Source organism: Cardiocondyla obscurior, linkage group LG22 (assembly GCF_019399895.1).
Source record: "Cardiocondyla obscurior isolate alpha-2009 linkage group LG22, Cobs3.1, whole genome shotgun sequence".
Lineage (NCBI taxonomy): Eukaryota > Metazoa > Arthropoda > Insecta > Hymenoptera > Formicidae > Cardiocondyla > Cardiocondyla obscurior.
This window is the reverse complement of record NC_091885.1, coordinates 1,765,857-1,792,239: the sequence shown is the minus strand read 5'-3', so window position 1 is coordinate 1,792,239 and position 26,383 is coordinate 1,765,857. Positions and strand designations below refer to the sequence as shown.

At 35.2% G+C, this 26,383-nt stretch overlaps 5 protein-coding genes across 8 annotated transcripts; 3 read left to right on the top strand and 2 right to left on the bottom strand.

Annotated features, from left to right (window-relative positions):
* Positions 1-1,422: 1,422 nt before the first annotated feature.
* LOC139111079 (U6 snRNA phosphodiesterase 1) lies at positions 1,423-4,038 on the top strand. The gene is made up of 4 exons (XM_070671141.1): positions 1,423-2,757; positions 3,066-3,208; positions 3,317-3,651; positions 3,731-4,038. The coding sequence occupies exons 1-4, from the start codon at positions 2,663-2,665 to the stop codon at positions 3,917-3,919; spliced, it is 762 nt and encodes a 253-aa protein (XP_070527242.1). The 5' UTR covers positions 1,423-2,662; the 3' UTR covers positions 3,920-4,038.
* On the bottom strand, positions 4,016-8,238 carry LOC139111068 (tonsoku-like protein). The gene is made up of 3 exons (XM_070671125.1): positions 8,121-8,238; positions 8,003-8,045; positions 4,016-7,897 (listed from the first exon to the last, which is right to left on the bottom strand). The coding sequence occupies exon 3, from the start codon at positions 7,855-7,857 to the stop codon at positions 4,117-4,119; it is 3,741 nt and encodes a 1,246-aa protein (XP_070527226.1). The 5' UTR covers positions 7,858-7,897; positions 8,003-8,045; positions 8,121-8,238; the 3' UTR covers positions 4,016-4,116.
* A 105-nt stretch (positions 8,239-8,343) lies between these two features.
* On the top strand, positions 8,344-19,243 carry Isha (Insulator su(Hw) mRNA adaptor). 4 transcript variants are annotated; one of them, XM_070671121.1, is made up of 15 exons: positions 8,344-8,818; positions 9,539-9,667; positions 9,751-10,042; positions 10,167-10,348; positions 10,422-10,691; positions 10,762-10,908; positions 10,990-11,237; positions 11,308-11,481; positions 11,601-11,734; positions 12,041-12,249; positions 12,344-12,521; positions 12,817-13,116; positions 13,311-13,538; positions 13,733-15,172; positions 16,008-19,243. In XM_070671121.1, exons 1-15 carry the CDS (start codon positions 8,789-8,791, stop codon positions 16,880-16,882), a joined length of 4,836 nt encoding a protein of 1,611 aa, XP_070527222.1. In that variant the 5' UTR covers positions 8,344-8,788; the 3' UTR covers positions 16,883-19,243. The 4 variants fall into 4 exon arrangements, with proteins under 4 accessions (XP_070527222.1, XP_070527225.1, XP_070527224.1 ...); XM_070671124.1 differs by having other exon boundaries at positions 11,302-11,481; positions 13,784-15,172; XM_070671123.1 differs by having other exon boundaries at positions 11,302-11,481; positions 13,760-15,172.
* A 915-nt stretch (positions 19,244-20,158) lies between these two features.
* On the bottom strand, positions 20,159-23,645 carry LOC139111075 (CAAX prenyl protease 1 homolog). The gene is made up of 7 exons (XM_070671138.1): positions 23,297-23,645; positions 23,013-23,216; positions 22,672-22,818; positions 22,364-22,567; positions 21,722-22,237; positions 21,496-21,639; positions 20,159-21,417 (listed from the first exon to the last, which is right to left on the bottom strand). Exons 2-7 carry the CDS (start codon positions 23,166-23,168, stop codon positions 21,199-21,201), a joined length of 1,386 nt encoding a protein of 461 aa, XP_070527239.1. The 5' UTR covers positions 23,169-23,216; positions 23,297-23,645; the 3' UTR covers positions 20,159-21,198.
* Positions 23,646-23,749: 104 nt separating this feature from the next.
* On the top strand, positions 23,750-26,352 carry O-fut2 (O-fucosyltransferase 2). Its single transcript, XM_070671139.1, has 8 exons — positions 23,750-24,022; positions 24,331-24,467; positions 24,539-24,664; positions 24,797-25,064; positions 25,148-25,340; positions 25,524-25,701; positions 25,769-25,898; positions 26,025-26,352. Exons 1-8 carry the CDS (start codon positions 23,883-23,885, stop codon positions 26,173-26,175), a joined length of 1,323 nt encoding a protein of 440 aa, XP_070527240.1. The 5' UTR covers positions 23,750-23,882; the 3' UTR covers positions 26,176-26,352.
* Positions 26,353-26,383: the final 31 nt, after the last annotated feature.

Here is a 26,383-nt window from a genome sequence, read left to right as displayed (position 1 = left end):
GGAATCCCCGAGACGTACGTGCGGGTTGACCGTCGTAAATTCTTTTTATCGCAATGGTTATTCCAATTTTTAGACGATTAACGCGTCTTCGACGCGCAACACCTGGTTCATCTTTCGAAAAGGATCCGTCGCCGCTATCGTTTGCAATTTAGCGCGACGATTCTTGAAAAACGTAAAGAACCGGCTCTAATTAATTTCAACCGCGGTGATGTATTACGCGTTTCAGCGTTCTCGCGATAATCCCCTGAATACCTTCGATCGCGATAAATTTTGAAGCCAACTAGGAAGGGCCGTGTAATGTACAATTTATTAATTTTCTTTTTCTTTTTTTTTTTTCAACGAGGCTCGTTCGCGAGCGACGTGTGAAAGGTGCGACGCGCGAAGTAATCCAGACGATTAATTCGCGATTCGTGTTGCGCGAGCGTAAGGAAAGGGGAGAGCAACCCCGTCAAGTCCGACCTTTTTAGCCCTTCCCCCCCAACTTGCAGCCCGACGAGGCCACCTCCGTCCCTTCTCGCGCCGCTCGCAAGCTGCTTTACAACCCTGTTTAACCACCTGTTACGCCGAGAGACTCGCGCTGAACTTCCGCGCTTTTCTTTTTCGCGAAACACGCGAGCACCACCCACAACGTCGCCCGGTTTTTCCCCCCCGTCCTCTCTTGCCGCCGCCGCCGCCGCTGCGGCGAGATCCGTCAACAACGTTTGTCCTCTCCTCACGATCGCCCGTGATGATGGATCCGCCGCGAAATGTCGCGATAAACCGCGTCAGATTCCGCCCGTGTCGCATCCCAGAGTCCCGGACAGGTGTTCTATCTCTCACCGCGTTATCGATCGTTGCGTGAATTTTTTTTTTCCTCCAAAAGTTTAAAGTTTGCGGCAGATTGCGGCAATTACTGTCGACCCGCCGGCGCCGTCAATGACGCGCGGGATTTCATTCTCTAGAAATATCCTGTGTCTTCAAAACGCTTGTTTTTTTTTTCTTTCTTTTATTCTTTTTTTTTTTTTTGCCACTCCGGTATTGATCGTGCTCCGCGAAGGAACGTCTTCGGTGATAACCCTCGTCAACCAAAGCCTCGCCGTTGACGTGGGAAATATCGAAAAATTAGTATTGGATCTTCGATCTTCTTTAAAACGAGATCAAAGGGATCCCTGTCGCGAATCGTTAGCTTTATTATAAGACCCGAGACATTTATTTTCGCGCAAAATGAGCGTAGCGTTAATTTTATTTGCCATTTCTCGCTCGAAATAAAAAATTATATCGAGTCATAGTCATTATAGTCGTTTACCCAGCGGTTAGCGCAGTTCCTGCGCTACTTTAAGAGTTATCTTTTTTTCTTGCACACGAAGAAAACTGCGCTAACTTCTGCGTTGAGCGTTATTTGAGTCAAATAAAAAGAAGGTCGAAATCGACTTGAATTAAAATAAATTCACAAACCTGAGCCCGGTAAGTAAAATAAATTTCTTCCGTGCATGTCGGTCGCACTTGTATCTTGTACGCGTGATTGATAGCAGGCAGGATAGCACCGCGTTGCGAGGATATCGCGGAGGACAGGACGCAATGATCGACTGACTGCTTCGCGTCGCAGGCTTGGCCCGGCCTGTGCAAATTTGAGGTGCAGCTATCGCCGAAAGGGCTCTTTGCTCGCAATATCTGAATTTCAAAGAGAGCCGCGTATTTCGAGGATATTGAAAATCCTCGGGCGGGCAAAGTCGAAGTTGCAGAAATGGCAAAACGACTGTTTCTCGATGCCCGCAAAGAGATAGGTAGATAAATAGAGACAGCGGGGGCACGAGAGAGGGAGAGAAGTAGCGACTCGAAAGGAGCGTTACGTAAAAGAGCACGGCGACTCCGACCGGCGAGAGAAAAAGAACGCTAGAAGGCGAAGACTTTAACGATACCAAAAAGGACATCGTTGAAATCGATAACAATCCGACCATACTAGACACAAATTTTATTTTTCTTTCTACTTGGAATATAAATTTTCACTCTCCAAGAGGTTATATTTTTCGAGAGCGTTAACTGTTGTGGAGATTATCGTTACAGAAAGGAATATGGGATATAGATATTTGTTACGAAATAAATTCCATCGAGAAGACACTTGACGATTTGTCACTCTCGTAGCTTAATTAATGGATGGAGTAAACGTCTTAGTGATATCTTAGTATAAACTTTTTTTTTTATTACAAAATAATTTACTTTCAAAATACAACAGAAATATTTTCGTTACGATTTATAATTAAACAAAATTTTCGATTAACATATATTAAAATGTTATTGTAACAGTCACGTGTGTTAAATCCTGACGTTATTTTATTAAATTATTTTAAACTTCTCTTTTACTTATATATATTTTTTATTTATATATACACATATTGGTGTCTAATATATTGAATTATATTATTTTTCTTTACTGTATTTTACATCGTTCAAATATATCGCACAATTTCACCATATTTGATCCGAGTAACATCAGCCAATCAGTAAGAGGCTGATACTGACTGAACTTTTGATGCAGAAGTAGCGCATCTACAGAAGGATGATCCTTTGTTAACAAATTTGAGTGCATGGCGTACATAACCTCTCTGCGAATCTGTTTTTAACGCTTAGTTTCTATTTTGTGATAATAAACATTTAATATCGAGTATAAAAGTAATTAAAAACTATGGCCGGCTTACATTTAATACAAACGTACTCGTCCGACTCTGACGAAGACCAGCACGACGAGAAAGGAAAAGACGATCATAAAATTGTAAACAAGTACATGAATTACATTCTTATAATATTAAATCATATATTTCTTCATATTAAAAATAATCTTTTCAATTGTAATAAAAAGAAACAATAATTAGAATAATTGCAAAACGTTCTCAAGTTCTAGAAGTTTTAAATTTAAATTTAGTTAGAGTTTGGTTAAGGCATTTAATTTATTTAGCTAAGACAATGATACGCTTATTGAATAATCATTAACAAAATTAATTATGTAAAACACAATGTTCCAATTTTATAACTTCTTTAAACTGTTACGAAATAAAATAATAAATACATCTTTTTGGGGAAATTTGTAGGTTAGCTTTACCTGCAAGTATTTTATCGTGGAAAGGAGTTACATATAATGAAGAAGTGATTGATGATCCATTGGATCATGATGGACGAGTACGAAGTTTTAAGCATGAGCGCGGTAATTGGGCTACTCTGATTTACATAAACTGTAAGTACTTTAAACTATATGATATTGATTTGCAATTTGATAAACATAAATAAACAAATTAATATTAAATAATTATTTAAATTATTAAAATATTCAAATTGTTTTCAGATATGCCCAGCAATTCCCTTCATACTTGGATAAATTCGGTTTTAAGTAAACTACCTGTCGAGGGTACTATTGTCTCTAGTCCTCATATTAGTCTTAGCCGTACTTTGGTTTTAAAGTTTCATTGGATCGAATCGTTTGTCGAAGGTATAAAATTGCTGTGTCATAGATTTAACAAATTTGTTGTTCAACTCACGGATATAAGAGTATACTGCAATGAGGAAAAAACTCGTACGTTCCTTGGAATTTATTGTCAGGATGAAAATGGAATGTTAAAGTGCCTAACTGAAGCATTTGATAAGGTATTGGCCGGATATCAATTGCCATCATTTTACGAGGTACATAAAACTGATATTAAAATGTGAATCGTAATTTATAATTGTAATGAAAACTTGAGTATATTTTTTTTATGTACAGGATACTTCGTATCATATTAGTTTCTTTTGGTGCCTTGGGGACAAGCGAACTTGCTTAAAAGAATTTCTACCGTCTCTTACTAGCGATTTAAATAAATTTCTGGCAGAAAATACAGAAGATATTTACGTACATATCAACGACATACAATGCAAAATTGGAAATAAATGCTATACTTTTGAACTAAAATAATATTTAAATTTAATGTGTTAATTAATTTATCTTAATAATTAAAATTTTTTTTTTTATTCAAACTGTGTTACTTTTGTGAATATTATACATACCGTGAAATATAAATTATTTTAACAGTATATCTACATATGTCGGTAAGATATAACTTTTAACAAATTAGCTTTCACATATACATATATACAAAAAAATTTGTTTTGTCACATTGGCTTAAAAATCGCCAAGTTATGAGGTAATTTCGTTACGATACCAGCACCTCGCCACAATTCAATCCAGGAATCACATAAATAAGGTTCTATGCTAGCTATTAACGTACAAATTTCAGGATTTTGTATAATCAATCCAGCCTTCGGATTACACGCGATATCTTTACAGCCACTAACATCGATGTAATTTAACGTAGGCTCACGACTCAATAGCATGTTTATAGATAATATAGATACATTTGTGTTACCGCTAAGTATTAATTTTGATAATCTAGGTAATTGTCTGAGAATTATTTTTACATCAGAGTCTGTCACATCACAAAACGAAAGATCTAGCGTCTCTAAGCTGGGTGACAGAGCCACGCCGATCGTGTCTAAACTCAAGGTGGAATGGTTGGAAGACAGAATATTAGATAGATTCAATTCAAACAATCGTTTACTCAAAAGAGAACTCGCCGCGTCGTGGTTTAGTTTATTCCACGAGATATCGCAGTTTATAAGATTGGGATTATCGAGCGGCAAACGAAAGTCCTCCAGCATGCAATAACGTAAGTTAAGAATTTGCAGATATTTCAAGGGCGCGATCAGTTTTCGGAGGGTGTCATGGCTCTCGCAACTCAATGGATTATAGCTTAAATCTAGAACTCTCAACTGTGGAGGCAACGAGTTTACTTGCCGTAAACAGGCGAAATTAATATCACAGCCTTTTAAATAGAGCTCCTGCAAAGATGATAGATTCGAGAGACATTGATGTAAGTATACTCCCACTGTCAGCAATACAGTGCCCGACAATTGTAACAACTTGATGCTTTTTTCATACTCTAAGGTTTTTAATAACGGTACAAGTGATTGTTTACTGATATCATCAGACTTTATACGAAATATCGACGTATTTTCGCAGGATTTCAAGCACTTTAGCTCAATTTCACAAGGAGCCAAATTATGAAAGGAACAGATAGTCTTATATCGTTCGACAATGGGCGGAACTTGCAGCTCGATTACCTCGCATTCCAATTTGTTCTTTTCCTCTGCAATTTTTAGAATATTTTCCTTCGTTGCGACAGTCTCATTTACGGATGGTAACATAAGTTTAATTGTACAACCGGTTTCCTCGCGGAATATACGTTCCGTGGTATTTATAATACACGTTAAAAACTTTGTTTCGTCTTCGCAAACCGCTACTTTTATATCAAACAGCTCATCTTTTACGGACATACGTAAATGTACGTATTCTTTGTTAAATTGTTTCGAATTTACAGTAATACTTAGAGACGATTGCGGGCGAGTCTCTGGGGATGGCGTGCGAGACACGACGGCGAATCCACTTGCTAGCAGCGATGTCTGTCGTTTTCTTTTGCTTCTTTTAGATATTTCAAATAATTGACAAATGTCAGTGTCGGAATCATCGCTGTCCTCACTTGTACTAAGATTATCTTTACTGCGGCGCGTACCATTCAGTTTCATCTTTTTAGCAACGCTCTCTATATTTCCATCGGAAGACTTTCGTTTGAACGTGCCAGTGTAATTGTTCGTAGACTTTTTCCTCGTTACATCCCCGATATCGTCTTCGAGCCAATCGTCGATGAAAACTTGTTCTTCGCTTACTAAAGGCGCGACAGCGTCGCTACTGCTTTTAGATGTTTTATTAATGTTAATTTTATTGAAGGTGCGCAAGCTTGCTATTGTCCTCTTGTAATCTTCCCCAGCGGATATTTTTCGACCCTCAGGCGATGCAGACTCTTTACTTGACGTCCGGACATCGTCGGATCTTTTCCTTTTTTTCGTCGTAGGAATAACAGCCGAGAGTTTTTTATATATCGTTTCGTATTCGACTACATCAGTGGGACTTAAATCTTCCACGCGATCTCTCCAATCTTCCAGGCAATCCAGCACTGTATCGCCGTCGTGGGTCTTAAGCGCGACGGTCGCTCCGTACTGCATCAAGAGTCGCATCATCGAGAAGTGTCCGCAATACGCGGCGTCGTGAAGCGGCGTCACGCCTTTGCATGATGTACCGCCCGGATCGTTAACATTTGCGCCGTGCTTTAAAAGCAGTTCCGCAATGTCCACGTAACCGTGATTTGCAGCTTCGTGAAGTGGGGACCAGCCGCAGTGATCTCTGACGTTCGTAGAATGACCGGACGACAAGAGCCTCTCGACGGCATTTATATCGCCATTGATGCACGCCACGTGCAGCTGCGTCTCGCCTTTTTCATTTCTCTTGATTGTAGACTTTGTTCTCTTCGATCTTCTCTTAGTGCCGATTGTCTTCTTGACAGTTTCTTCGGTTTCTAAATCGGACAAGTCTTCAAGACAAATATCTGCGCCAATTCCGTCGCTTTCCTCGGGCAATACTTCACTCTCCGTGTCGCTTGATGACTCCAAATTGAATCCTGCTCTCTGTTTAGTATTCTCTGCATCATCGAACTGGCCTACACTTTCCAAATAACTGGCGAGGTCTCTTATAGCAGACTTTTGTAATTTCACGTTCTCGCTTTCGTTTGCGAAGCTCAACGCCAACGTGTAACATTCTCGAATTTCTAAATCAGCAGCGTTCGTTGCTATTAACAAATCGGCTAGAAATAGCGCCGACCTGCATTTCTCTCGAGGATTGATACAAAGTTCTAGCTCCCTCCGTGCAACAGGCAAGGCTTCTTCACAACGTTCTGCATCTTTAAGCGTTTGCGCCAGGCTTGTTAAAGAAATACCTATTTGTTTGCCGGTTATCTCCGCACAGGTCAACATATGTCGATAGTATTCCACACCTTTGTTGAAGCTCTGGACCGCGACCGCTGCATCGCCTAAAGTCTCGTACAATTTCTGCTTAGCCCAGGTATCAGTCTCGACGAGAAGGCTGTTTTCTGCTCGACAGATAGTTACAATAATCCTCAAATACTTTTCCACCTGATGATTAATATCTTTAGGTAATCTACTACTCGTATATAAGGAAACTAAAATTTTTCGCGTTTCAATCCACTGTCCAAAGCGCATGAACAATTCAGCTTTCGTTAATTTTGCTTCAGCTTTTAGGCGTATGTCGCTCACGGTGGCCGCGGTATCGATATAACTAAGCGCCAACTCCAAATTGTTTTGCCGTTCGTATATAGTCGCTAGAGAAATACACGTTCGATGCAGATCTTCTTGAAAATTGTTAGATATGCATAATGTGGTCGCTTGTTCAATTAGACTAATTGCTTGTTGTGTATCTTTTTGCGCTTCCAGAGTTAATCCTAAATTAAGCAATAATCTCGCTCGCATTAACGTTTTTTCTTCTAGCTTAATCTCAGTAATTTCTAATTTGTCACACAATTCCATGCTCTGTACATAAGCTGCTTTTGCATTGGCTAAACTCTCATCTTTCTCAGTCTTGTCTGTTAGACTCTCAGCCAGACAGAAATAAGTTCTACCTAAAGTAGCAAACGCTCGTTGTTCCTCTATCAAATTCTTTATATTTTTGGCGCCTTCTAAATGTAGATTTTGATGTATCAGGGCTTGTTCATAATTTCCTAAACTAGCATAAACCTCTCCAATCATTCTGTGTGCTATTGCACAGCTCAGCTTGTCTTGCAGTTGCTCACAAACTTTCAACTGCTCAGTGTATTCCTGTAGAGCTTCCTCCAAACGTTCATCCTCGAAATACAAGTCGCCAAGAGTTTTTGTAGTTTCAGCCAGCTGATGCAGATTATTGTCACGTTTGGCATGTTGCTTTTTCTTAATGAGTTTGTCGATATTCATTCTAACAATTTTTTTAGACGCATAAAAAATTTTCGAAACCCTACAAAATATAGGATAGTTTTAAATTTTATTAACTTTGATCGAAAAAATACTTTACGAGTATTGAAGGTATTGTCATATAAAATTTCAATAGAGGTGTACTTACTCTCGGTAGGCAATAAGATCAAAGCTACTCTTATCACTCGATGCTGCAGAAAGTGTAATAAATATATGTAATAAAAGTATAAAAACAAACAAGGAAATATATTTTAAAATCTTCTTACGAGGTTAGCAGAAATGTCACGTCGATGCCAGCTTCATGACTTTGGCGCCATTTAAAGCGTTCCTAAAACATATGCAGCACGACGAACGCCATTTCTAATGGTCACGATGTAACGTAAGCTCCACAGCTAGAGGGCAGAAGAATAGGAGATTAATTCTACCATTGGTCGTTGTCACTCGCATATGCCGATGTGATTCGTTGACCGTTGCACTTGTTCAGTGCAGCTAGTAGCATAACCGACTCAATCGCGCTCGATCGTTCAGTTGACTGGTTGATTATTTCCATCGGGTTTAATTACATTTCTATGCTTTTTAAACTGTGAAAACTTAAGTTCGGTCTATGGAAATTCAAGCAATTTACCGCGGTGATCCTGTGGAACTTGCGAGGGCAATCGATGGTCTCGGCGAATCTTCGAAACCTCGTCTTGCCTAACCTACCGGGTGTGAAGGTACCACAGGCGTGACGTCACGCGTCGGCCGCCCGCGATGCATATCGGGAAACATTGGGACCTGCCATCTTGAATGGCATGGCTCGGTTACACAGTGCGTGATGAAGAAGACATGCGATCTATAACGCGGACGTTACGCTGGTATTACGCTGTGTCGGCACCCGCGTGAGATTAAACTACAACGACCGTGACGCGAGAAGGCTCTTCCCCAGCTCCACGCGATGGAGGCGGTGAAGGCGTTCAACGCGGAGGTAAGCAACACCCTCAGGTTCCTCCGCTCGTACGCGCACGTCTTAGAGGTCACCGTCGTAGGGGCAGCTCTCCCTCTCTTTGCGCTTCGCCCTCAAGCTTGGCTTCATTCCGCCTCGCCTTGTTCCGAACCTCGCGCGAAAATCGCACGAGCGTGCCCGCGGCTAAAGAAATAGATGCGTCTTGTCCCCTCCCCCCACTTGAATGTTCTCTCAACTATTGTCGCGTTCGATCTCGACGGAAGGATTTTTTTTTTTTCGCCGAAGGGACACGATTGCCCGAGCTTCGTTTGAGAAAAACTGCTATCACAATGAAAGCTGCACGATCATTTTTGCCATAGGGCCTTCTCTATTAACTTTCCCTTGGCATAAGCTCTTGTTTTCAATAAGCACTTTTGCCAGTTTCGATTAAAATGACCATGATTTTTGTAGAATTAATTGGGCTAGTTTTTTAAGTGTGAGATAATATAATTTAAGTGTGCATGCACACTTAATGTTCCGATTTATATATTAATATTATATTATGCTTACTACATTTTGTTTTAATGAATTAGTTGCTAGTTTTGCTGGGCAGAACAAGCATAGAGCTATATTGCCACTTATTTTAAGTCTAAATGTATTGCATTTGACATAGCTATGCTTAAATTTAAGTATCTTTTTCTAATTTTTGCTAAGAATATTTTTTTTTTTTTAATGAAATTAATTAAGATTTAAATTTTATAGCTCTCAGCTCTCTATGATGTTAAACCCCCTATCTCAAAAGCCAAAATGAATTCGCTTACACGTGGAGCCATCAAAGCAATAAAATTTTACAAGCATGTTGTACAAAGCGTGGAAAAATTCATTCAAAAAGTAAGTTAATCTATTGGAAATTTTTTAAATGCATTATGTACATACATATATCTAATTTTATATTTTTTCTTATTTTATTTCAGTGCAAGCCAGAGTACAAAGTACCAGGATTGTATGTAATAGATTCAATTGTTCGACAATCCCGACATCAGTTTGGGATGGAAAAAGATGTGTTTGCTCCACGATTTGCAAAAAATATGCAAAATACATTTCTTAATCTTTTAAAGTGTCCACAAGAGGATAAAAGCAAAGTTATACGTGTTTTAAATCTTTGGCAAAAGAATGCAGTTTTTCCACCAGAAGTTATTCAACCACTATTTGATCTAGCTGATCCAAATCATCCGATACATAAAGAACAGGCAGTAAATAGCAATGGTAAATATCATATGTAGAGAATAAAGTTTAGCATAAATATTTTAAATTTATAAAAAATATAAATAAATATATAACTTAAAATAGAAAATATTTTTATTTTTGTAAAATATTTTATTATTTTTAGGTACATTAAATGCGTCGTCTGGAAATAATCTAAGTAATGTAGGTGCTGTCACTAAGACTCCACCCTCTGCAATTAAAAATGCTGTGAAAGATCCCAAACTATTTCCTTCCGGAAAAACAATTGATCCAGTATGGTTAGCACAAACAAAAATGGAAGCAGCAGTTAATGCAAATAAACTTTTGGTAATATTATCGTTTATATTTATATTATTTACACATTTGTTAAAAATTTATTAAATTTTATTATTTTTTACAGAACCAGTCTAATTCCGGTCAGATGGATTCTACTATTTTCGACCAGTTACAACATTTACAACAATTACTTTTGAAAAAAGATGCTACAAATGAATCGAAGAGTTCCGTCAAGTTTGATAAAAAATTGTTAGATTTTGATTACGGTGAAGAAGAAGACGATGACGTTGTTGTTTCGAGTTCTCCAAACACTGCTACTTCAGCCAATGCCCAGCACAATGCAGTTTCAGCGAACAGCTTAGAAAGTCTTGGATTATTGCTAGCAAATCCTGAGGTATTTATGAAATACTAAAAATTAATAACAGTATTAAAATATAGTATATTGTTTAATATATTATTTGAAGGTTTTGCGACAGTTACAAACTTTACAACAAACTATGCAAAACAATGCAACTTCCTCGCAACTTGAAATGGAAGAAAAGATGCGCAAGCTGCAACAAATGAAACAGCAAGAAGAAGAATTTGATAAGCATTTAGCACAAACTGTTCCTGTAAGTTATTCAAGTAATTTTTTAAATGTTTTATATATATATTATTATTATCATATAATACATTTTTATCTTTTATTTCAGAATCTTCCATTTGCAGCTGAATGCGAGTTAAAACCTTCAGATATTTTAAAACCAAGTACACAAAATTATCCTCCAAACATGAATAGTAATGTGATGCAAGATATGAGCCAGCCACCACCTGGTTATCCGCCGGCTCTATCATACAGTTCACAATCTTTATCAAATATTAGACAAATTAATCAGTCCACGCATCAAAATCAAAAGAGTCCTTTACTTGACGAACGTCAAGAAACGCAAGATTATTCTGGGTGAATATATTACTTTGTAAATATCTGTATATTTTACATTTCTCTTAATAATTACTTTTTATAGAAACAGTATCAGACGTGATAGCAGCAGTGTAGAAATTGTAAACTGCGAAAACACAAGTTCTCAAAGTAGATCACCGGATCGGTATCGACATCATAGTCGATCCCGATCTCCACGACATAGAGACCGAGATAGAGATCGAGATAGAAAATCTCGATCAAGAAGCAGGTCAAGACGAAGGAGGTAATTAGGATAAAATTAACAGAATAAATTAAATTAATTGTTTTTATAATCAAGATATACTATTATTAAATATAGAAACGTAAAGATTATTATGAATAAATGTTTTATATTTTTATTAGATCTCGTTCGAGAGATAGAGGTCGTGATAGAAAACGTGATGATAGTCGAGAAAAGATGACGGAAGAAGAGCGAGAGAAAGATAGAGAACGACGTAAACGCGGTTTACCGCCAATAGTTAGAGATAAATTAAGTGGTAAGTACACTGAAAACACAGATTATTAATTAATTTTTTTCGAGGGGTCAACCATTATTTAAAAAAATGTACAGTGGTTGCCATTTTTGGCAATACGGTACATTTTATTATCGTGTATTGCAAAGTATTGCCACACGTTGCTATGTATTTCTAATGTGTTGCACGTAGTAATGTCTATTCTATTGTTGTACTGCCGCAATATATATTTACAGAAACATGTACAAAAATTCTCACCAGTGGTTGACCTCTCGGTTTTCTCGTATAAATTAGAAAAGTAGAATAAACTGATTTTGTGTGATTTTGCAGTTTGCAGCACAACACTTTGGGTAGGACATTTATCAAAACTTGTACATCAAGAAGAATTATCTGATACATTTGGAGAGCTTGGCGACATTGTTAGTATTGATTTAATATCCCCAAGAGGTTGTGCTTTTATATGTATGAATAGAAGACAAGATGCATATCGAGCATTAACGAAATTAAAAAATCAAAAGCTGCAAGGCAAAGCTATTACGGTAAGTATTAAATTTTTGCAGTATACTTTTTTTTATATAATATCTAAGTAAAGTTAAAACTTTTTATTATTTTAATTTAATTTTATTTTTACAGTTAGCATGGGCACCCGGTAAAGGAGTAAAAGGCAAAGAATGGAAAGACTACTGGGAAGTAGAGCTAGGTGTTAGTTATATTCCGTGGAATAAATTAACCAACATTACGGATCAAGAATTAGAATTATTAGAAGAAGGAGGAATGATAGATGAAGACACATTGCCCCCTCATTTAAAAGGTATATTTTATTTTGTATTTATAATTTATATCGAACAAATTATGTGTTAGTTTTTTAAAAGGCAAGTTTCTATTTAGTTACATATACAATTTAAAGTAATATATAACTTGAACCGACTTGCGAGATTAAAATTAAATTAATAATTTTAAATTGATATCTTACTGTAAAACAGATTAAAATTATATTTTGAACAATTTTATTTTTATACAAATAATATTTGTATTATATGCATATTAATTATTATATATTACAGTTAATAAAATTTAAAATACATCTTTTTTTTTTTATATTATAGGAAAACTGAAACATCCTGGAACAAGTGCGGATGTCCTGCAACAACAATTACATTTGCAGCAACAGGCCATGGTTGCTGCTGTAAATGCTGGTGGTGCTCCTATTCCTACTTTAACGGATGGTATTGTTAATGTCATCCAGTCGTCGGCTAATTCACAACAGCAGCAGCAGCAGCAACAACAATTAGTCGACACTAGTCAACCTCCACCAATTAGGCCACCGACATCGGCTGCGTTATTACCTCCTCCAAACACGCAATTACAAATGATGCCGCCAGCATTTACGATGCCAGGAGTTCCACGTAAGTTTATGGCATTTATTATTTCTTAAATTTCTTATGAAGTTCAGATTAAATTTTGTATACACAAGCTATTTTACAAAATTTTTTTAATATAAATTATTATACATGCTTTATAAAAAAATTAAAATTTTTTTATAATACAGATTTTTATAATGTAACACGTTATAAGATAAAAATATTAATAATTTTTACAGGAATGATTAGCCACATGGGCCTACAAATGACACATGGATTAATGCCGAATGTTCCAATTGGAGTACCACCACCTAACATGCAGAGTTTATTAGGACCACCCGGCATGATGCAGACCATGTTGACACCTCCAGTAAACCCGCCATTTGGTGCAGGTGTTGGCGTAAGTTTATTGACGCAAATTCCACTGCCCGCACCTGCTGCGCCTTCGGATAAACCAAACTCCACTGGTATGTATGATTTTTTTTAACCCCAATTAATAATAAAAGTAAAATACTCATAAAATATTGCTAATGCTGCAAATAACTGAGATTTGAGTTAAAATAATACTTGTACTTTTTTTATCTTTTATGGGGAATAATATTTTGTCAGATTTAATTTTAATTGCACCCACGATGATACTTAATAACTTTTGCCGTCCCAGCAAAGTTGGCTAATAACAGCCAAACAGGATACGAGATCCTGAATATTACAGGTATGCCACACAATGTTCCACCAATTGGAGTACCGCCGCCTACAACGGAGACGAGTATGCCGAATTTGCCAATGCTACGGCAACCGTACGGAGTCGGCCCGGCGCCACCAATGCAAATGCAACTACCTCAACAACAGCACCACTCAGATGATATGGACGTAGAAATGGAGGATGCCATGCCGCAAAGTTTAAACAGCAATCTACCCAAGGACAAGCCGAATCTCAGTGATCAATTGATCGCGGCGATGAATTTGAGTAGCGGTGTAAACGACTGTCGTTTGGAGAACGATCAGTCTCGTGAATATAAAGAACGAGAACGCGATCGTGAGAATAGGGAAAGGAGAGATAGAGGTGATCGAGATCGTGGAGATCGCATTGATATTAATGAGTGCAGAATGGATCGTGGGAGAGATAGAGGCAGGGGACGGGATCGTGGTCGAGACAGACGAAGAGACAATCGCGACGGTCGCGACAGAGAAAGGGACGACAGACGCGACAGGGACAGCCGTGAAAGTCGAGACAATCGGGGGGAAAGCACCAGACACTCCGAAGGATCAAGTGTACAAAATCAAAACGTTCCGGAAGGCGAGGGCACAGCAAAAAAAGAAGGGAAGCCGAGTCTAGCAGATCGATTGCGACAATTAGCGGACGGTAAATTACCATTAGATGATCGGATGGACAGAAATGTACGTGGTACTCGAACCGAACGAAGCAACGAGCGGAGTGACAGGAATTTTGAAGAAAGTCCTGGAAGCACGGCAGCACGACGGCCTCCTCCTGGTGAAATGCCAATATCGTTGATGGATCTACCTAAATTTGGAGTAATCCCTCCGGATCGGACAGACTTTACACGAGGACCAGATTTCCGGCCCGGACTGCCAGACGCGCGCGAGTTTCCGCAGCGCGGGCTACCGCCCGATCGTCCTGACCGACAGAATTTTCCTCCACCGCGCGGTGGACCGAGGACTTCACAGATGGACGACTTTCTAGAGACTAGGATGCAACCTGGGATCTTCCCAGAGGACTTCGAGAACAGACTAGGCCACAATGGGCCTCCCCGGCCTGACGAGTTTCCTCCTGGCAGGCTAGGTCCGGTTCGCGATGAATTCGAGCGACCTGAAGTGCGCGCTCGCAGACCACCCGTGGACGAATATGAACGCGAGCGTTTCGAGTACGAGATGAGGCGCGACGGATTTGATCCACGAATGCAAGACGGTTTTGATCTCAGGGGTCATAACGAGCGCTCCGATTTCGATCTTCGCAGAAGAGACTTTTTCGGTGGCCCAATGGATGCACCTGTATTTGGAATGCCACCTTTAATGGGCCCAAAAGGACCGAGAGGACCAGTTGGACCTGATGGATTTGGACCACGTGGAGCCAGAGGACCTGGTAAGATACAAATTTCTTATTACTTTAGTAATTTTCTAATAGCTTTGTGTAGAAAATGCTATTTGTATAACATGTTCTTAAGTGCATTTAATGCGTTAAAAATTATTTTGCAAACTTAACTTTCACCCATCGATTAACTTAATTCCACAATTTTAAACGAATTTTAGTCCATTAAAAAAATTTAATTAGCTTTTTTTTATGAATATTTTTATAAATAATTATTTCGCGTGATGCGAGTATCAACAATACATATAATTTCTAATTTGCACCCGTTTTATAATGGCATCGAATTTTTAGGTTAGATGTTATTTTATAACATTAAAAAAAACGTACATATATGCATATGTATGCGTATTAAAAATTAATTTCTACATAAAAAAGATGTTTAATTGTAAACTTTAAATTCTTAAGGTAATCACACTTGACACTCGCCAGTTATGAGACTGCCGCTTCCTCATAATAATTAAATATTTTAAATTTAATTAAAACAAAAAGAAAAAAAGAAAGAAAGAAAGAAAGAGGAAAAAATAAAAGATAAAAATTAAACATTATTCCAGCAGAAATTTTTTTTACTATTTTTTTGGTATGGAATGTATAATATCAGTTCCTGTGTTCACATATGCGTGTATTGCATAATGCAATAATAAACATTTAAGACTGTATGAATTCTTAGATATTTGTTTATATAATTTCTTTATTCTAAGATGTACATATTGAAAAATTCGTAATAGTATAATTTATAAAGAAAATAAAAATCTGTTTTATTATTATCGCGTTGCAAATGTGATTGTACTTCTCGCTTCGTGCATGTGTCACTTTGCCGTGTTTTTTGTAGGTCCACTGATGTTCCACTTACGTGGTATGGGTCCGAGAGGTATGAGGCCCGGGATGAGGCCACCGTTCGCACCTCGAGGTCCACCGTTCGACCCAAGAGAACCCGATGCTTTCTTCCGACCACCATTTGATGATATGCGCGGTCGCCCAGGACCACACATTCGATCACCGTTTGGTCCGATGGGTCCACCAGCGATGCATGGACCCGATGGTCCATGGAGAAATCCAGAGGGTAATGCCCCACCACCCGCATCGTGGCCTGGACAGGAATCTGAGGGGCATGGACAACGTGAAAATAATCTTTCTCGGGACAAGCAAAAATCAGCGAAGCAACAGGACTTTAAAAATATATCCGAGCGAGAGAATCGCAATCGAAACAGAAAATCTCGATGGGGTAATGTTAGTCCGCCGACGGACGAAGTGGACGAGACGCCGTCAGAGGAAACCGAAAATAAGGTAGAGACATCAGATGGCACGGAGCAGGAGGCAAAGGATAACTTTGACGCTTCATCCTTGGAGGTCGATCAACAGAGTCTTCTAGTGCAAAAAGAAAAAGACGAGCCGGCAATTCAGGAACAGGATACGATGCATGGTGATAGAGAAAATGAATTTGCAACCATGCTGCAGGATAAGGGCACCGACGAGATTAGCTATCAGAATGAAAAGGTTAGTACCTTCGAAATTAGTGCGGATCGTTTCTCCAGCGACAATTTAGTTCTGGAGCAGCGAAATGAAGAAGAACAGTGTGAATATCAAGCACCCATTCCAACTGAAGATTCAACGAAACAAAATGTGGTACAATCGATCGAACAAATAGCGCACGTCAGTGAAAATTATAGTGAACAATCTGTGGAACAGCAAGCGGATTCGTTATAAACCGAGAGAAAAGAAGAGAAGGAAAAGATCGATAATGGAAAAATTACCAAAGTAAAGTATAGAGAGTCTTCAGGCAGATTCGTGTAAAATATCGTTTAAATCAATACGATGTATATAGAGTCGTGTTACAGCGCGAGAGAGAGAGAGAGAGAGAGCGAGAGTGTGTGAGAATGTGTGTGTGTGAGAGAGAGAGAGAGAGAGGGAGAGAGCGAAAGAGAGAGAGAGAAAAAGTGAAAACGATTCGATTTTACAGACTCAGAATTATCGCACTCTGGAGTGGTGGGGAAGCCGTTGGGTCCAGTGAGTTGTTTTGAGTATCTTTCAGTCGACAGAAAATTCAATTGTTGACTCTCGTGTAAGTCTTAATCAAGATTTCTTCCCAACTGAAATCTACTTTGATAATTGCTGTGATAAAGTGAACACAGGACCTGTTTACCCGTGTAGAGGTATATACCGAGATTCAATTCTTAATCGAAATTCTTTATCATAATCTGCTTTTTTCCTCTTTATTTGTTCGTTGGATAACGATCGCAAATAATGGATAGAGTTTTATATATGTGTATATATAAACGTATACATAGATACATTTTAAAGAATTCCATCATTGCCATCTATATGAGATCAATCTCCAGTCAAACTTTTATAGTTTTATTAAAAAGAACTTTCTTATAGTTAATTTCGAATCGTTCATCGGATATTGTACAGCGAGAGTGTCGTATCTCATGCCCCTTTGGTGGAATTAATTTATTGAATTGTACATACTTTTATATTTTCGTAGCAGAACAAGTGAATGAATATAATATGCTGATTGCCATTGCTCAATCAAAGAAAGAAAAAGAATAAATATTTTATATATAACGTCTTTGATAATAAAAAAAAAAACATGGCCTTGTTATTCCAATACGCGCGTAACTCCCAATCACAATAAAATGAAAACGACAGATTAAGTCTACACGTGTATAATATACGAATTATATTTCTAGGCATCTACAGAGACATGTACATAACACAATTCAAAATATATTCGTTTTCTTATTTTACATCTGATCGGTTGTGTGAAATTGGCAGCTATTCTTCTTTTAACTTCTACGCAATCGAATAAATCAAGTGACTTGTTTTACGAATCAGCTAACGGCACAGCTTTATCTCATTCCACATAAAAGGATTTAAAGTAAATCTCCTTGATTATAAGTACGAATTTCACATATACACGCGCTTCCATGTAACACACATTACACACACTACACACGTACAAACAACTTGGTTCCTGTGTTCACATACGCATGTATTGCACGACGCAGCGATGGAAGACACGTGCTTGCGCTCAAACTGAGTGACAAGTGCAAGGTATTGTTCCCAATTTCTTTCACATACCGTTAGTCAAAAAATGTGACGCAAGATGGTCTTAAATGGCCTGTTTGGCCGCCACCACTCCAGGATGAAACTCGTCGATACATATACTATCCATTTTATTAATTGTGTATCTTTAATGATTAGAATAATTGCTTACGGCTAAGAGACGATATTAAGAGAGAACGACTTCCAAAGTTGATGTCCGTGTTCCAGTTGTTGGACTCGTAAAGTGAACCGACTCTTTGATTCTGAAATGTTAAGATTAAACGTTCACTTCGCGCCTTTAATAATAAATAAATAAAAAAAAAAAAACTGGATTGTTAAGGGATAATCGTAGTAGACTTTCTAACGAGTCGTTAAAATAGGATATGATAGCATTATTTTGACGCGTATAATGACGATGTTTAATATTTTCACGTTAGAACGCATGTATGTCTATTTCTTTGCTTTGAGCTTACTTTACTATAGTTTCGTTTTACGATCATATATTGATATATGTGAATCCATGAACAAAATCATTAACTGTATTTAAGAGCGTATACTTAATATGAACATAAATATAAATTGATAAAATATTCTTTCTTTTCACTAGTAGCATACTGTACTTAACATAATTTTCAACACATAATATTCTCATTGACAAATATTCGTAATAACTTGATTATACGATGACAACGTATATAAAGATTAAAAATTCTGTAAAATGTATTGTGCAGATAACAATGTTAATACTTTATTATATACATATCTTATATATATGTATATATATACGTATATATACATATATATATATATATTTTTTTTTATTCTGTTTAGTTTCTTTATAAACTGCTATAGTTAAAATATCATAAATAGTTTTTAATAAGTATGCGTACACGCATAAAAGTCAAAAATTGTCAAGAGTTGGAATATTGTTATTTATTTCATGCACAGTTATATTTGGTTTCAATTCATGTAACACGTTAAAAATGCATTGTAAAGTTTCATAAATATAAATTTTGAAAAATTTTTTTAATGAGAACAAACCTGGAGTGGTGCGCGGCACTACATTCTAGGATTTTATACACATATTAGAATGGGATTGTAAATTTTTTACCCGACTGCAATGTGGAACTTTTAGGCATGTTGTATTTCCTTGTGCTTAATAATATCTCTGAAATTGGATTCTTTTTAAAACTCGATTTAAAAAATTGTTTTTTTCAGACACATGTTTTTTTTTTCTTTTTTTTCTTTTGCACGAGAATCTTTTTTTAATTACACTGCAAATTTATATTTTATATATACATTTTAAAATATTAAAAATTTTTTTGTTACTTTAAAGAAAATATGAAATTTTTAAAGATAATATTGCACTACAAGCATGTTATAACAATAAGTTTCTGAAAGAATTGTGTGCTAGGTCAATGTTCATTAAAAATTATTCCTTAACGTTATATACATATAGATTATAGAACATCGTGAATTGTTCTGTATGACATAATGTTATGTACAGGCAATATAAAACTGCAACTGTAACAGGTAAGTATTAGTAGATTGCTTTAGATAACTTTTGTAATATCACAGAAAATAAATAAAAAAATACACGTGTGTGAGTATTTTCAAATTATTATATTGATGATTATTAGATTATTTGTTTCAGACTGTGAGTTACATCATGAATACAGATCACGGTAAATTATATAAACTTTTATAAGTTTAATACATTTGTAGTTATCTTTACAAGTTAATCCGTTAACCATAAAGGATAATTTTTACTTAATTTTTAATTTATCGTTTATTTTAGTCTGTGATGGAGACAGATTTATTGCAACTATATATTACGTAGTTATTTTTTTATATATTGCAAAATTAATGCACACACACACACATACATTTTTATTTTTATCTTCAGTAATTTACAGCGAAATACAATAAAAAAAAATATTTGCAATGTTAATAGAGCCTTTTATTTATATATCATTTGCACATTAACAAATGTATGGGTAATTAGATTAAACACTTATATGCATATATAATTGAATAATTGGACATTTATACGCATATATAAATACATTATATACTTATATATAAGTTTTGTATATAATTGAATATGTGTATATTTGTGTGTATGTGTGTGTAAAAAAGTACATATTAGAAGAGACCTCCTTTCTTGACATTGTCATACCGTGAATAATTGAATTAATGAAAATTTTACATTACATGTTTAATATACATTTTAGCATTTATTATAAAAAAAAAAATAACTATGTCTATTAACACAAGAATAAAGAGGTGAATTATCAACAAATGTGATATATTTGTACATATTCCCAGTATTGTAAAAGCAATGTTAAATGGAATATCATTTTCTATTTATATTTATTATATCCTAAACGTTAGTCAAACTTTTGCTTCATAGCATTGAGAATCTATCTATAAATGATAATTAACGGTATAATAAGTAAAGCACAAGTTCAGGATATTTACAAGCTATAATAATCTAGCAATTAAACTTTGAAAATTAAAATATTCTCGAAATATTGAAATGTGAGACAAATCTCTACAAATATTTAAAAAATATAAAATATTGTATTAATTCTTAAGAGATTATTATACTGGAAAAATGTTTATCTATATAAATATTAAATGCTTGGAATATATTAATATATATTGTACAAAAATACTTTAGGATAGTAAAAGTTCTATTACAAATTTCTTATTCAATTTGAGTAAACTGTAAATGGTGGATATTAATAAGATCAGAATCATACTGACATTATGACAATAAACAGGAAGCATAATTGTTTCGGAATTGTGTTTAGGTCCGTTCAACTAAATAATAGAACCATTAAAATAAAAATGACATAAGAGAACGCGAACATTATTATCTATCTAATTTCTACATCGATAAAATTCAGATTTGATGTTTCATTTTACGTTAACAAATAATGAAAATCGCGTATAATGAAAAAAAAAAACTTCTCTTATTTGCTTTTATCTATTGCTTCTAATCGTTCGAGAATAGGTGGATGTGAATGATTCCAAGAGGAGTACAATTTGTCATATAAAGGATATCCTAAATTGTCCTTTTGCAACTTTAACAAAGCTGCCTTTAAAGATTCGCCTCGACCCAACTTCGTAGCAAAATTGTCTGCTTGAAATTCATATCTTCGGCTAATTACCACACCGATAAAATTAAGCACCTAAAAATAACAAAAGATTTTTTTTACTTAATGCATAATATAAAAGTTTTTACATATAAAAAATTGATGGTTGCTTACAGTATTTATGGGTATTAAAATGTACATTGTTACTATAAATAGACCCAAAATAATGGGCTGAGTGTCCACGAACCCAAAAGCACTATACATCGCTTTATATCGTAAAAGTGAAGTAAACATAATGAAATTGATTACAAGTATTATCTGAAAAGTATTATTAATATTTTCATTATTAGTGCTATAAAATTAAATGCTTAAGATAATATAATAGCTTTAAAATTATAACCTGGCTTAGTATAAATCCTTTTATAGCATGATTAAGTTTCCAATGACCCAGTTCGTGTGCAAGTACAGCCAATATTTCATCCGTGTCACAACCGTACTCTTTATCAGCGCTATCGCCATCTTTCTTACAATACTCCTTGATAAGTGTATCAAAGAGAACTATTCTCTTGTATTTGTAAAAACCAAATAAATAAGCATTGCTGTGTGATGATCTTTTGGAGCCTTCAACTATAAATAACTTGTACAAAGGAAATTTCAAAGAAGCTGCCAATTCTTCAATTTTTCGTTTTAAATCACCGTCAGGTAATGGTGAATACTTGTCAAATAACGGCGCGATTACTTCTGGATACAGGAGCATCAAAAATAATGAAACAATTACAGATAAGAGCCACAAGTACCAAAAGAAACTATCGCCACCGTGTTGCACAATCCAAATTATAGCAGATGCCAGAGGTAAAGTAATAACTTGAGTTACAATAAATTTCTTAATTTCATCCTTAATAAAAAACATAGCCGTCTGCAAATAAGTATTAATATTCATTAACTGTATCGACTTTTGTATTCAAAAATTTAATGTATAAATCTAAAAATAGGTAAAAAAAAAATCTTAATAATTGCAAATGTGCTACATAGAATAACTTACTTGCTTATTAAAGCCATGTTTCTGCTCCACAACAAAAGTGTCATATATCATTAGTGGTAGATTAAATATATAGGAAATTACACCCATAATAAATATATATATCAGGCTTATTATCATTTCATTCTCATGATTAATACCATAGTACTTGGCAATTTGAAGACTCCATTGCCACATATGATAATAGCCAAAAGATACCAGGATTAACTGTAAAAATAATGTGTTATATAACATGAATTATTCACAAAGTATTGCTTAAAAAAGTACCTTCTTTGTCAATTCAAAACTATTATAATTTATAATATACTCACTGTATTATATATCTTGGAGTATACATCCTGTACAATATTAAAGCTATTTCTGTGTAATGCATATGCACGGGATTTGTCATATACATCTTTAGTCATTAAGCCTTTAATTGATTCTGGCAACTCAATTAACCGTTGCAGTAAAGCTCTCTACAACAATAATGACACATGTGAATAAAAATTATAATAAATATTAAGTAACTTGCACTTGTATGAAAATATTAAGTTAAATACATTTTCTTATTCAATTTTATCAAAGGCAGATATTTTATAGCATTTCAAATATTCTTATATCTCGTTTAATAAAATAAATTAATAAAAATTCGAGGTTATGGCGAACCTACCTGGCGGAAGTTTAAATAATAATGCCAAAAACTTAACAACCATATCGCGACTAAAATTATTTCAAGCATATATTTCTCGCACTGGCTCCGAAGTATATCCATTTTGGAGTCACTACCAAATATTTTTGTAGTATAACCAACTGCTTCCGTTTCCATAATCACAAGATCTCTCAACGGCGAGTTCGTTGACTATCTTCCTTCATGCTTGAATAAAAGATAAGATATAAAAGTTAAATATATAAAACATAATTTAACGAGTAAGGTTTATTAATCAGTAATAGTACCAAAATTCCGAAAACGAAGATTACGCAGTGTGAAAAAGACCGTGGAAAACCGGGCTCCATAAAACTATCGCAAGAGCATCCAATAGTGTCCAATACTATTGCTATACTTGGCCGACCGGAATGTATGTGTGATGTGACGCTAAATGCTGAAATGTGCCGACATTCGTTGATTCGTAAAATTCGTTACTGCTCATACGTAATTAGTGACTTCATTTCCATCGAGGGTCAGTATCAAGTCATAGTCGGGTTGCGTAATCTCTGGCGTGTTATTATTTAATAAATTCCCCCTCCTCCCACACAAAAGTAAAAAAAAAAAGATGTCTAATTTATCGTTCAATTATACTACTGAAATCTTTGAATGTATGACCACATGACGCGTTGACACACAGAGCTCGTACTACTCGTTGAAGAGACAGTAGCGACAGTAGCAGACTCGTAACCGACTTTCTCAGAACTAAATTTTGTTAGTTTATAGAAAATCTGCTATGGGCCGCCACCATCCTTCTATCATGTTTATTAAAAAAAAAACAAAAAGATAACTCAAATATTAAAAATGTATAAAGCTCTCATTTATGAGTGAGAAAAAATGTTTTTCAAAGTTCTGCTGATTACTATTTTTATTACGCTCGTCGCGAGTGATAGCGAGTTCGGATATTGTAAGATGCCTGATCAGTGTTCCGAGGATTCGAGAGAATACTCCGATCAGAACCTTTTCACAAGAAAACGGTAAGAAACTTATACTAATATTTAACTCTAGAAAATGTTAGTCTTTCAGTCTCAATGTAATTTAGAAGTTACGTGCAATGTACGCTGAAAGGCAGATATGGCAACGGCAGCTAGCGTACGTGACTTTAACGTCGTGTGCGTCGAGTTTCACACGTACCGCATGTAATATACCGCGCCGGCCGGTTTGCCGAAGACTGATTTCTCCCCGTTCTCTCATCTGCCTCTGCCGCCTAAGATTACGTACGTACGCTAGCCGCTGTCGCCGCAAAAAAAAAAAAACGCCATTATTTGAAGTCACTTTTTTACAGTTACATTCTTTATGATATGAATCCTGCAGAAGGTTTTAATCTAAGGAGAGATGTATACATTCGTGTTGCTGTTTTTCTGAAAAGATTGATTGAGAGAGACAAGGAATTCCAATGGCAATTGGTTCTACCACCATGGGGTAATTATATTAATTATAGATATATTTTGTAATTTGTATAGACAATTGCATACATTTAATTTCTATTTTAGGTAATTTATACCACTGGCAAAGCAGAAATATAGGATCCCAAGAACGCCTACCTTGGAGTATTTTCTTTGATATTGAGAGTTTGCAACGGTACATACCAGTTATAGAAATGTACAAATTTATGGAAGGTGTGTTATATTTCTTATAAATTATAAAAATATTGAAAAATATATTTATTTGATTTAAATGTATATATATATATCTATTTAGAATTTTTTATTGATGATTTATTTAATTGTATAACAACAGTGTGATTTTAGAATACTCCTTTGGAAGCAAAGAAGTGCAACTTGATTGTCTGTACATTCTGCAAAATGATGAGGAAATGTTTAAGACAGGTAAATTTGAAGATAAGAATGAACTGATAGACTGCAATATTAATTCTTTACGATATCATAAGTTGGAAAATCATTTATATGCTGGTTCATTCTGGGGCTATTATAACATAACGGCTCGAGATGTGAAATGTCTCAAGTTTCATGGCATGGCATATGATCTTGCTCAAAATCTTATGCCAAAGAGATACAGGTAAAATATTTAGAGTATTTTAATTTTTTGTAAAGATCTTACTTGTATTTTTTGTAAAGTTCTTACTTGTATTTTTTGCACAGATCTATAATGTTTGATCGCATGGAAATTGCTTTACATGATGAATATGGATCTAAAGAATACTGGAAAGCTAGACGGAGCATGCGTTATAATTCGGAGTTGTACGATATCGCAGAAAATTATAGGAAAACCTTTCTAAATTCCACAAATGTAAATGATAATACAAAACGACCACCAGATTGGACCAAAGAGAAGGTATGTTGATTATATTATTTTTATTTTATGTTATATTAGATATTATAAAGCGTGCACTTTGTGGAAGTGAACGAAACGAAAAAATAAATTGCGAAAAAGTAGCATTAATGAATTCGATTTGATATAACATATATTTTTTTTTTTTTAATTGGAATAGTAATAAATCTTAAATTTTAATTTCAGAAACGGCAAAATGCAAAAGGTGGACCATATTTAGCAGTTCATCTCAGAAGACGCGACTTTATTCGTGCTCACAAAGGATCTGTACCCACAATAATGGATACTGCCTCACAATTAAAAAAAAAAATGGATAAGCTTGGACTGATCCTATTATTTGTTGCAACAGATGCAGAGCCACGTGGTATATATGCAAAAAAAAAGTTATAATTAAATAAAAAATTAAATAACTTTCAAATAATAATTTTCAGAGTTTGAAGAACTTAAGTCATATTTATCTCAATACAAAGTTATGAAGTATATACCATCTAATTACGTGATAAGTAAATTTAAAGATGGTGGAGTTGCGATTATCGATCAAATAATTTGTTCGTATGCCAGGTAAGAATGTTTATGATTTTATTTTAAATAAGGTATTAAAATTAAAGTATTACCTTACAAAAATATTTTTTATATATATTTATTATGTGAGACTGTGAGATAATCTTCTCTTTTCTTTTTTATTAGATATTTTATAGGAACTCAGGAATCAACGTTTACATTCAGAATACAAGAAGACCGAGAAATCATCGGCTTTTCATCGGAAACTACGTTCAATAAATTATGTAAAACTAATGAAGATTGCACAATAGATGGATTCTGGTCAATAGTTTGGTGACGTTCTTTAGTAATTCAGAAATTTTTAATTTGTAAGCGTTCTTATAATTATTATCTATTTTCTTATCAATTTTAATTTTACTTGATAAATTGCAAAAACATGTATGAGAATAATCTTTTTACAATTTTTTTTAATCATGAAAGGATTTAAATATAATCTTTTTTCAAATAATATTCATATAGTTACTGCAATATTTTTTTACAGTTTT